The sequence below is a fragment of the Phoenix dactylifera genome, chromosome 8 (assembly GCF_051530095.1).
Source record: "Phoenix dactylifera cultivar Ajwa chromosome 8, Ajwa_hap1_PhDact_Kaust_v1.1, whole genome shotgun sequence".
Classification (NCBI taxonomy): domain Eukaryota; kingdom Viridiplantae; phylum Streptophyta; class Magnoliopsida; order Arecales; family Arecaceae; genus Phoenix; species Phoenix dactylifera.
This window is the reverse complement of record NC_143197.1, coordinates 21,953,783-21,966,780: the sequence shown is the minus strand read 5'-3', so window position 1 is coordinate 21,966,780 and position 12,998 is coordinate 21,953,783. Positions and strand designations below refer to the sequence as shown.

At 36.9% G+C, this 12,998-nt stretch overlaps 1 protein-coding gene across 6 annotated transcripts; it reads right to left on the bottom strand.

The window, feature by feature from the left end:
• Window positions 1-4,176: 4,176 nt before the first annotated feature.
• Window positions 4,177-11,862, bottom strand: LOC149753031 (polyubiquitin-like). 6 transcript variants are annotated; one of them, XR_016396224.1, is made up of 3 exons: window positions 8,403-11,778; window positions 5,189-6,190; window positions 4,177-4,618 (listed from the first exon to the last, which is right to left on the bottom strand). XR_016396224.1 is itself a non-coding variant. In XM_089924918.1 (2 exons), exons 1-2 carry the CDS (start codon window positions 11,808-11,810, stop codon window positions 5,264-5,266), a joined length of 951 nt encoding a protein of 316 aa, XP_089781044.1. In that variant the 5' UTR covers window positions 11,811-11,862; the 3' UTR covers window positions 4,177-5,263. The 6 variants fall into 6 exon arrangements, 5 of the variants coding, with proteins under 5 accessions (XP_089781044.1, XP_089781045.1, XP_089781043.1 ...); XM_089924918.1 differs by lacking the exon at window positions 8,403-11,778 and adding an exon at window positions 11,787-11,862 and having other exon boundaries at window positions 4,177-6,190; XM_089924919.1 differs by having other exon boundaries at window positions 4,177-6,190; window positions 11,720-11,797.
• Between the last annotated feature and the right edge of the window lie 1,136 nt (window positions 11,863-12,998).

Genomic DNA, 12,998 nt, shown 5'->3' with positions numbered 1-12,998 from the left:
ATTGGAAGATAGATCAGTAGTTGGCTCCAGTTGGAAGATAGACTAGCATGCTACTCATCGCTTTCTAGTATGCTGCTCATCCCTTTTCTTCCTTAATTTCTAGTTGAGAAATTCCTTATTGACTTGGTTAGTCTCGTTCCTTAACATTTTAACTAAAATTCCAATTGGAAGATGGACTAGTATGCTACTCGGGTCGGAGGTGTATCTTTCTCATGAAAGAAGGATTCACCTTCCTTCGCACAAATCCACCATTAATAGATCATCTACTTGTTGCTTTGAGATCTGTGAAGGCAGATGAAGGATAGAGTTTGGAGCGCTTTGATATCCGTGTAATGTGAGATCCAAAAGTCAATTCGTGCGAAGGAAGGTGAGGCCTTCTTTTGCACCAAAGATACAACCCCAATCCATGCTACTCAGCTCTCTCTCTTTTCCTTCATAGACTAGGAGTTCCGGTGACCATTTACATCCTGAAGTCTTCGCCTACACTTTCAAGAAATTTTCAGAGCAGGTCCACATGGGTTGAGTATAGACTACTATGTTACTCGTCGCTTTCTTTTTTTCATTTCTAGACTAAGAATTCCTTGTTGACCCGATTAGTCTTTGTCTTTATGTTCCAACCATCACCTAAAAATCTAATTAGAAGTAAGGCTGCAAATGGGTTTGGTTGACTTGCTTAGACCCGACCCGACCTATTTTGGAGTCGGGTCGGGTCTTAAAATTGGACATGTTCTATTTTTCGGGTACAGTCTGGATTTTCTGAATTCAAATCCGACCCGATCCATTTGAAATTTGGATAATTTTGGATTTTTAAATCCTACGACCCGCCCCAACCCGATCTGACTCGAATTTGTAAAATTATTTGGGCCCGCAGGCCACAGAGATACAAACAAAACAAATCAGCTGGAAGCCTAGAATTGGGTACTTAAGGCTAGACCGTCCGGCCCAAATCAGACCCTCCGTCTCTATTTTGTCCAGATGGGCCAGACCGTCCAGACCATACCATGGATAGGGATGGCCACGAGTAAGCGTGATCCACACACACACACACACACACACACACACACACACACACACACACACACACACAGAGGAATGGCAGGGAGTTGCATCCTGTGAGATGGGGTGGTCTTTTCTTTTCTTTTTTTTTCCTTTTTTTTTTTTATTTCTGTGCGTGCGTCTGTGCGTGTGGGCGCGTATGTAGTAGTGCTTTCTGAACATTAATGTCATGTCACGTCCACTACCATGCTTGGAGGAGCCAACATTGTGTTGGAAGTGAACTTAAAAGGATGCTGATCAATTGAATAACCAAAGCAGCGACCCAGATTAAAGGTGCTCATCCTCTTCCGAAATTTGGAGGATCAATTCCACCCTTGTCCTATCCGAAGCTACCCGGATCTACAGAGAGACCAATGATGCTATGTATAGGATAGCTTTTTATGTTGCCAACATCTGGTATAATATTTCAATATTTTTTTGAAAAATACAATCTCTATATCATTGTTATATTTTTATTTTGTAACCAGTTATACAAAACATTGATACTTAAGCAAATAACATCATTATTTTTTTTCTATTATTGCTTGTAATTTCTTGTTAGATGTTGTAAGTGCCACATCCCCGAAAAATCAAAGCAAAGGTTTGCAAGGCAAATTATTTTGCTACAACAATAAAAATTTTTAATAATGATAGTCATTTTGTCACAACCATAAATAACATTCCCAAAGTGCAATTTGCTGAGGAGCAACACAAAAGTGTGGTTTATTTAGGAGGAATGAGCAATTGATGGATGCCTGTAATTTCAAAGAAAATAAATATTTTATATTATTTATAACTCTCCTATGGTCATTCACAAGGGAACAAAATACAAAATATATTTCCTCAAAGGATGATTATATTCAGTAAAAGGAAAGCTAGACTCATATTGCGTCCAAACTTGGAGCCAAGGGACTCTATATTAATGAAGATGAAGGTGGTTTGGCTTGCTTGCTGAGAAAGCTGTTGATTGAGATGAATCAGGGGGCTACAAGGTGATGGTGGAGAAAGAAAAAAAAAATGAATCAGGTGATTGCACTTCAAAATGCAAGGACCATAAGGTGAGGAAAATCTCTCCTTGTCTCGTCTTGAAACCAGCTGACAATGAGAACTGTGGTGTGAAAAGTGCACAGATAGTGATCGAATGGACAGAGAGTGGTTAATGGGACATGATTCATTTATAAATCTGTTTAATAAATACTTTTTCCTCTTGTAGATTGTAAAAATAGGACATGATTCATTTCTACACTTCCTATATTCTAATAGTTGTAGTGTAATTAGACCAGTAAGATAAAACAAAAGGCAAACGTATCTCACGAGTGCACATTTTATTGCATTCATAATATTTTGCTGTAAAGTTATACCACCTTCAAGAAGAAAAAAAAAATCTCAAATTAGAGAATTTTAGCTCCCAGCCTTTTGTTGGACTGCCATTTTATGCATTTGATATATTATATTTATGCCGGTGCAGAATTAGGAGTATGTTTAGTATAAAGTTTTCTTAAATTTTGTACACAAATATCTTTGTTGTCTAACAAGATGACTTATAAGGCTAGAGATTAAGCATATATAATAAAGGACCAGAGATAAAATTTTGAATCAACAAAAATTAAATGTAAAGTAAAAAAGAAACTTTTTTTTCTTTCCGATGATCCGATCGGAAAGAAAAAAGAAAATTTTCAATCCGCTTAACTTAAATCTCATCAAAGAAATTTAGAAGATGTAAAAATTATGAAAGTAGAACTTAAGTTCCCTCTTTTTTTCATTAATAGTCTGAAACCGATGTACACAATTTCTATTTATTATAGTGAGCTCCGTTCTTGCATAATTCAGATCAGATTTGTTTTCATAGCTCTAATAAGATTTTATTTTTTGAAACAAAAATGTCTAGTAGAAATAAACTGAAAAAAGCTAAAATTTTTTAGAAGGTAAATTTCGATTTCTACATCAAATTTACCTTTTATTGCCCCGCTTGATTCTTCTGAGATTGAAAGTTACATCCGATCAAAGTTTTACCCAAAAAGAAAACTTTCAATCGGTCCAGCCTGTTTTAGATCCTAAATAGGCAAACGTTACGTTATGGATCTCGAAAAATTATTCTTTTTTTTTAAAAAAAAAAAAGAAGATGCCCCACAGTATCGTATAACCAAATTATGACCTCCAAAAATTTAGCTTATAACTTGGCTTTCTGATATGCCAGATCTTGCTCCTAGACCCATCCAACTCTACTCATAGTGGCTATAGTGCTCCATATGAGTCTAAGGATCCTCCTGGATCAGGTAAGGTTCCAAAGAGAGCTACCATCTTTCATTAGAGGCTCTGGTTGACTGCTTAGCATATGCATTTTCTAAATTATGTTGTTGCTCGCATGCTAAATATTTTTAAAGGAAACTTCATGGTCTTCAAACTGTTGGATATAAATCCACGGAGGTTGAGAGTACGGGTCCGTAATATCTGCATCAATAATGTGGTATATACAAGCCCTGCGCATCATTTATTAACTTTAAATTGAATTTCTAGATTATTTCCTTCTCATGTGGATTTAGGGAAGCCAATAAAGTTGATGTTTAAGGAGCAAACTTTGAGTCATAAACAGCAGCAAATCAGAAAGCATCAGCAGAGTTCAATGCAAAGATATGGCTAATTTTTTGGGTTGTTACATAAGCACGCAAATATGCCATTACTAAACGTCAAGTTCACTCCATTTGCAGATCAACAAAAAGCAATAACAAATTTTTTTCACTCCTTTATAAGTCTATTTGGAGGTTTTTAAAACAGTTGATTTTGGCCATCTTGGTAGGTAGCCAATAGAGAGATGATGCTTGAGATCTTGATTTAACCTGCCACGAAGGAAAGCCAGGAGAACATGGAAAAATTCCTCAAGCTCCAAGGTTTCCCAGATTTTTGCTGATATTGTGGAACCAAAAAATCATGATCTTGGATGTTATAGCAGACCTGAATTTAATTCTCATATTAAATAGCTGATTTTAAATACTTAACAATTAAAAACTTAGTTTAAAATTCTCATATTAAATAGCTGATTTTAAATACTTAACAATTAAATACTTAGTTTAAATAATAACAGACTAATTAGGATATCAGCTAATATAACACATTATATCAGTAAACATAGGCCAAGATAAAAAGGTAGAACGTGCCAGTTACATAATTATACATCATATAGGTAGGTGCCCGGTACCAATACAATACCATCTCAACTGATATCCCGGCGTTGGATGAAAACCTTGGTCTGGTCTTCGGAGAGTAATTTATCTCCAATGGCAAAAGCAAGCCTAGGGTTACACTTAGCCACCAGCTTTTATAAAACAGATGCCAGGACCTGATACCAAAATTTCTGAAATAATTTGACAAAATCCGGCTGAATAAAATCATCGCATAATAACACCAGATTTTCCATTCTCTTAATCTAAAGCAACAAATTGTAAACGACCATTGAGGTACTAGACACTAGTAGCATCTTGGCTTATAAGAAATAGAAAGTGTCACGATAACATAACTTGCAGAAGGACCTCCAAAAGAAAACCTCATGAGTTCAGCAAAGCGTCATCATCTCAATTATCTCCACCTGCAAAATTAAGGTAAGCATCATACTAGAAAGGAACATGCAGTATATTTCTAGCTCACATTCAACAGCAGAAGTGGAGCTTCTTGGACAACATAAAACAAGAAATGCTCGATAGCCACCCATCGTCTCAGCAGCAGCCCCTGATACATCAGCCTACAGATCACCTAAACATATATCCTTTTCCTGTTCCAACAGATATTGACTATGTTTTGCCATTAAAATAACCATCCAGAAAGGATTATCAATCCAGATACAAGTTAGTTGGTAAGTTTTTTCATAAAAGCATACGAAAGAAAATGAAAAGAAACCTTTCCTTTCTAAGATGTCACCAAAAGAATCAGCCACAATGGTGACACATCCTGAAAAATCTGTTTATCCCAATATTTTATCTCACAGATCTATTGTACCTTTCTATCATCATAAAATGCATTAGGAACTAAGCAGTAGAGTAGAGCCAAAGTGAATGTTGTTCTGTGCCAAAGTAGAACACTCATGGAGCCTTTTCTTAAAATAACAAAGCTTTAGATTTATGCATGGAATATTGGTCCTCTCTTGGATCATGGCTTTCACCTCTTTTATTTTAGTGTCTGGCTCCACGTTCGGAGAGATTCTTTCCCCATTTACTAAGTTCACAAAGATATGATGTCAGTACTGAAAAGAAGCATGTGTTCGTAGATCGATGGCTGAACCAGCACGTGTTCGGACATCGATGGTTGAACCACCCTGAATATGATAATCTGCAAGAGTTGCATCTTTGTCAAGTACTTTCCCTGCATACACCAGCATCTGGTGATTCAGTTTGAACCCCTTCTTTTCCATATTATCCATGACATTAGCTACCGTGCTGCTCTTTTCCACCATGAGTGTTAAGGTCTTCCCACTTGCACTCTTAATGAATATCTGCATTGGAGACGACGACAACTGCAAGACAGAATTATCACAGATTTTATGGTCATGCAAAGTTAGAGTGTCCTGTAGCTGGTTTCCAGCATAAACAAGCATCTGTTCACCAGTAGGATCCCCCTCCAAGCTCTCAACTATCATCTTGACATCCCTAATGGTGTACCAGGTTCTCACTTCAAGTATTAGGGTTTTACCACTAGTGATGTTGACATATATTTTCAGCTCATCTTTTGGATGCAATACTAAATTAAGCAACAAAGCTTCTTTGATATCATAAGCAATCAATGTCTCGTTATCCTCAAGTGATCTGCCTAAGTAGACGAGTGTTTGTTGGTTTAGTGGGATTCCCTCCTTGTCCTGGATTTTAGACTTCACATTTTGAATGGTGTCGCATTTCTTCACATCAAGCACAATTGTATTCCCAGTGGTTGGAACCTTAACAAATATTTGCATTCCATGTCCAATATAAAGGTTGATGGTGGAATTCTCGGGAATGTTGTAATCGGCTAGTGTATTAGTACCCTTGAGATGATTACCTGCAAAAAATAGCTCTTGTTGACTCGGTGCAAGTCCCTCTACGGGGGAAATCTTAGCTTTGATGTCATCAATTGTGTCTGTGCTGTTTACTTCAAGGGCTACAGTTTTCATCAACTTTAAGAAGATCTTCATCTGCACAAAGAAAAGATATTGGAAAAAATTGAGAGAACAAAAAAAAACATTTTCTAAGGAAGAATGGATCGAGAGAAGAATTAAAGATGAGATGCAAATTTAACAACATTCATAAATTAAAAAGGAAAAAAAAAAGAGAATTCACCATCATAATCAACACTAATGTGAATATCATCAAACTGATGCCAAGGACCTTATAGTTCAGTAGTCAAGTTCCATAGTGAAGAACATGAGTTATAAGGACATAACTGAGATTAGATTTGTTTCATGAGGAGCAGAGAAAAGATCCACCTCATAAAGACACAAAGTTTTCCATGAATAAAGCCCCCCTTCCAACTTTGTTTATCATATGCACTCTATAATCTATCATTTTCGGCCCATCCCAGCCAAAATCCGGCAAGCCTGTGCAGATGTTTTAAACCTGTTAAGTTCTGCCGGCAGAATTACGTTTGACTAAGTTTTGGGGTAAGCGTGTTCTGGCCAAAAGCAAAATAGACTGGGCATTACTCAACTTAAAATTTAATATTATAACAATTATATATGTATTTTGGATCTCTAACTTATCTACCTCCTCTTTTTCATCTCAATCCGCATCCTCATCTCATCACCACCACCCACCAACCTCAGCTGTCTTCCCCACTTTCTCCTCTTTCTCTTCTCCCTCACTTTCTCATCCCTGTCCTCATCCTTGTCTGCAGGCCCTGAACTGCCTCATCTCTACTAGCACCCCCCCCCCCCCCCCCTCTCACCATTTCACTGCACAGCATGGCCATCACCTCTCTTTGATAGGTAATGCCATTGTCCCCATATCTCTCATGCCCCCAGACACTAAAACCTTGCTCCCATTCTTGTTCAAACATATCATCCCCTCCCCCTCTCTCCATCTCTCTCTCTCTCGCTCGCTCGCTCGCTCACTTATAATTGTCAGTTAATTGCAGCCATTCCTAATGGAAATTGTCACTAACTCCAAAAAAAAAATCACTCCCCTTGAGCCATACAAGGGAATATGCATGTGCCCTAGATTTGATCAAGCAAGGTCAAGTAAGTCTCAAGCCAGAGCATTGCAGCTGAGTTGGGATCAGGGTGAGAGATTTAGGCTAAAGATGAAGACAAGCAACTTTGGACCAGTAGATAGGTTGTTGATATTAAGGGCAAGCCCAACCACAACTTGGTCCAGCCCGATCAATGCTCAAGAGTTATCTTGATGTCATTTCATCTTAAAGAAATTTAGTTACCGTTTGGAAATATAATTACTTTCATGGGGATCTTTATCTAATGGAGCCTTTTCTCTCACTGTCCCCTTCTCCTTGAAGACTGATGGAAACAAATTTTTGCTGACTACTGTCTATGGACGGTATGAAAGAGTCTTGTTTGATGCTTTCTAGGTAGAACTGGATGGTGTCCCAGCAGTATTTTCTTTCATAGCTACCCCAATGATAGAAAACAAGAACTATTTACTTGGTGGAATATGATGAAGTTTTATACTCTGATATTAAAGAGGTGGATGATGGTCTCCTTCCCCACTAGTTGTCCTTGTTTGGACAACCTGAGGATCAGGCAATCTTGTTGATTGGTTATCTCTATATCCACTTCCTTCAATTGAACTTAATAGCCTGGAGTGCCTTTTCTTTAAAGACGAAGTACGAGCTACGAACATGGTTTTTCCCACCTAATAAGACATCAAGCCCGGGTGATTTTCCCAACTTCTTCTGTGACACCCAGTAACTGGGCCCGGTCCACCTAACCGGCCAAGCCTTTTGGCCCAACGAAATGAAAAAAAAAAATTCTGGGGCTCGTGGGCCGGCTTGGAGTGGCCAAGCCCGGCCCGATCCCACTCAGCCCGGCCCAGTCTCAATGATGTCAACCACATGTGTTTGTTTTTAGATATCCATGAAAAAATTGGTTTCACTCGATATCTCCAAAGAAATTGTTTGTTGAGTTATTATCAAAAAATGTAGCTTGAAAATGCAATATGGCAACCAAAAATGTTTAAGGGAATAACCCATCTAGTAAAGGAAGTCAATCAAATAACACCATGTTACTTCCAATACACATTGAGATGGTTAGTCACTTCATCATCTCTACTCGGCGCAAAATTCCTTGGTCAAAATTGGAGAATTTAATGAAGAAAATAGAATAATAATAAAAAATGCAAGATACATCATAAAGAAATTGAAATATTGCCCGAAAGAGATAGACTTCGCGTCTTCACCTCTATGATCATAGTCAAACATTGTGGTTTCATGGATGAGGATGAGTACTTCTTGACAAAATCATTGCCCTCTTCACTTGATGCATCTTTTGATGGAGGCAACTCTCTACATGTCAATATCTACTCAATTTAATAGTCCCCTTTTCAATGAGTCCATCCTTTACCAATAGGTTAATGAACACATCATCTAAATGCTCAGATACCTAAACAATGGTAAGTCACCGCCTCTTTTCAAATTGTCCCAAAACTTGCTTATATCGGTTCGGAACTCCAAAGGACAAATTCATGAAAGAGGTAGAAATCCAACATATAAATCTTTTTCATTTTTTCATTGTATTTAATTTTATGTGTTCTAACTTTCACAAAAATGTAAGTGTTATTTAACTATGGAGTGACTAGACACCCTACATGTAACAATTGATCACAGATAGATTTTTTGATAATAATGCTCCAAAAGTTTTACGAGATTTTTTCTTTCTTTTTGGAAGTATAAAGGCCCAAATATGTCCTTCCTCCAAAAGGCAATGCAGTCCTAAAGGTCATTGACATAATTGATCATCCATCAAACTTTTTGTTACAGTCCGCATACCGATGCATACTACCTCATACTAGGCATACCATATCGTATCAGTACCGAATCAAAACTCTGTATGGAAGGTATACCGAGTATCAACACACCGAACCGACCTCCATACCAAGCATAAAAACACTATACCAATGTGGTACTGGTACAGGATCCGGTATCCAGATGGCAAACTTTGCTCTTGTATGCTAAATTTAAAATCACTTAATTCACTTATGTTTTACAGGTTATGAACAAAGATTTCTTCAAATACCTCATAAATTATGAAGGAAACAACACAACAAGTACAAGTCTCACATCTTTAACTACTATAGATATATTAGGAAAGGAGGATAAGGAGAAATTATTTTTTTGCAAAAAATCAATGCAAACTCTCGACTAAACAAAGAATTGAATCTGAGTTCTCGAACTTTTGGGTGTTCATTGATAGTGATAAGCACCTCTTCTATACTTTTCTTGCCTTGTATGCATTTACTAGCACTATTAACTCATGAATAAGATTTATAGGGTCACCATATTAATATTCATATCCATATACTATATGTAACAGAATCTCTTGAACAATTATTGTCCATCAGTTATTCATTTAATGGTCTCACTTGATGTCACATTAGAAAGGATAGTGATTCATGGGGTGATCAAGAAAGTCCAAAATAATCAATGTAATTAATTGCAGATTTCCAAGAGGAAAAGGAAAAAAAGCCCAAGGTTCTTATAGAAGTTCTACTTAAAAGGGATAGGGATGACATGAGAAAGGAGATCTCATGGCTATCTTGAAAATAATTCTCACATAATAAAAAGAATAGAAAGAATAATTAAGAACAATTATCTCTTGACTTAACCGATAGATCATGACCATCTATGCTTTCCATGTGCATTGTGCATGTATAATTCTAGTACACCTAAACATTTTAGGCTATGTCAAACCATTTTCATGGATTTCGACCAACAATGCATTGATAGGTCACATGTCTATTATGATTGGACAAGAAAATTCTTGAATATCTCAGCGTACGAGAGGCTGAGAGTCTTCACCTCTATACTCCTAATACTTAGCCCTACATACATGTATGCAACCATGATGAAGTTCTAGATTGATAGGTTGGAATTTATGTAAGGTCAAGGTTATGATTGATTTCAACCCAAGAATGCTAGTATTCCCATTTGAATATACGAATATAAGGAAAAAAGACGGAGAATATGTCTTTGCAAGAGATCCTCTAGTAATCAAAGAAGCAAATACAAAATATTATATCCTTCAAAGTTCATTCCATTTTATTTCTTAGCCTTCGTCTAAAGAATTTTGCATTGCGCATAAAGCCTGCAGGTTTTACACATTAAAAGTTCATCCACAAACTTGAGGTATACCATTTCATCTTCATGGAACATAACTCAGAAGATGTTTTCATGGAATGTAGGTTGCACATCCTCTTGCCAAATGATGCTACAAATCTTTTAACACCAGCTATAAACTACCTAAGAAACAGCAGTGCTTTTGTCCAGTTATTTCCTATTAAAGTCAAGGGCATTTCAGCCTTCTTCATTGGACAAATGGTTGCAGTGATTCAAACTAACCCACTGATAATCCACCAAGTAGTGACCCAGCTTTCACAATAAAGGCAGAGATACTTGTTACTTTAATGGCAACAAGTGATTGGAATTGTTCCCATTGATCCCTAGTGAAACTTACAGGGATCACTTCTGTTCCAAGGGAGGAGCAAACTAATAATTCCTTATGGGGTGGTGGTGGGGTTTTGTTTCTAGGGTTGTTGGGATTGAACTTTTACAAAAACTAGCACCAAATGACATGGTTTTAAGTATCATAGCTTCTGCTTCTAAACAAAGACAAGGTAACTGAAAAATAATAGGTTCCTGGTATCTGAACTTCCAAAAAATATTATTTCTCTATTTGCCATCCCTCCAGAAAAATGTTTCCTCGAGGCTGCCTTTACAACCAATGAGCAAGCTTCCTCCATTTTAAACTCAAGGAACTGAAATGAAGAGGAAACATAAAAATTAGACTAATTAACATATCAATATAGAGCAATATATCAATCTGCGCATACAAGTTTGGCCCCAACATTTGGTTTCAGCTGAAACTCAAAATCATATATAACAGGCTGATCCCAGCATTTAGTGTAATTCGACAGGTTCATGAATCATCTAGATCACCATAGAGCACTTGCATATGAGTTAGTGTCCACATATGCTTCTATTCAGATAAAATGTTCATTCTTACAAATGTCATGCCCTGTGCCTAACTAGTTCTTACATTAATATTAACTGCAATAAAGAATTTGGAAGCAGTGGTGAAGGTGGTGAAGATTCCCCATGATTGAAACCTTCAAACACAAATAGAAAGATATAAAAAGGTCCACATGAATGGATCATCTAAAGCACAGGATATAACCCTAAATCATCTAAAAATGTTATTTGAGCGTCGAGATAGCGAGAGGATCTCTCATCAAACATCTGGAAAAGAATATCCAGCTAAAATTCAACTCCAAATCTTGGTAAGCAGTAAACTGAAAATGCTGCATATAAGATGCCATTATGTACAAATTCACCAGCTAGATCTTGTCAATAAAAGGAAAATTTGAAATAAAAGAGATATACTTATCCATTATCTTAATAGAACAAGAATAGCATTAGCAAAATATTCTGGGAACGATCTGCAAGATATCAGTACGAAAAATATAAAGAGTGAAGAGGCCCAGACAAAGGCGACAAGAACCATGTTCAAAAAGCGAGGAGGAATACATAAGAAGCAGCAGTACAGCAAGAAGGATCAAAAAATTGACCTTGGATGGTTGGTCGGAATGCATGATCGCCCACCGATACCTCTCACTTTTTACCTCCCTGCCCACGCTCCCACCCTTCCATTTTTTTACCCCCGGCGAATTTTTATTGCAGCCCTAACCAGTAAGCATCGGTTGCAAACGGATCTCGGGTCGACCCGGTTGGCCCGCTCCGAGTTGATCTTGGGTTGGGTCTGGGCCTAAAATATACGACCCATTTTCAAAAATCCGGTTCATCCGGATCTATGACATTGTCCTTTTGTCCAGACCATGTCAAAAACCAGCCTGGTAAAAGTTACTGCAATTGCCTTTTCCAATAATACTCCCCCAAAAATGTGAAATGGTGCTATTTGAAAAGCTACCCATATGAAACTTCTGCATTGGTAGCACTCCTAACTAGCCAATCCAAATCTATTCAAGTCTAATCATAAGCATCATGATTGCCATTAACCCCAATAAACTCGCTCTATACTATTCCCTAGTCCATATAAGCTATAAGCTATAGACTGAATCGGTTTTGATACTATTTTTAACAACTCGGAATCTCATTCAAAAAAAATTAACCAGTAGATGTTATTTGGATTTCTTAGTCCTGTATAAATACTTAAGATCTGTCTAGTGCATAACCAATGTGGAAATAAGCATACATCCGTATGGATCCTTGCATTATTACAATACAATATTATTAACGTTTATCTATATACTTATAGTAACATCATATCATATATAATTAATAGTAACACTAATAAAACTATAATCTAATATTGCACAATATTGTGTAATTATTATAAAAAATCGCATAATATGTACTATAAAAAAATTAGTTACATATGTTGATAATATGATGGAAGCTACTTTTTTTTTTTTTGTGAAAACGGCAATTCATATAGCTCTAACTTGAGTACATCCAGCCATATCAAAATAAAGTAAAGAGTGCAGGTGATGCAGGACGGAAGTACGGATTGAAATACAGAGAGAAAGAGGAGAGGAAGAGGGGAAGAAGAAGGGAAAGAGGAGAAGAGGAGGAGGAAGAAGAAGACCAATTTTCATTCATTAATTCATTAAAAAAAAATTAAACAAATGCTTGCCCTATATATGTAGGGCCACCAAATATCAAATAAGTCCCTATGAAGAAAACAACTCAGAAGAGGCCCTCAAAAGACAATATGCAAACTAATCCTACCCACATAAAATAAATAATAAAAATGACATCAA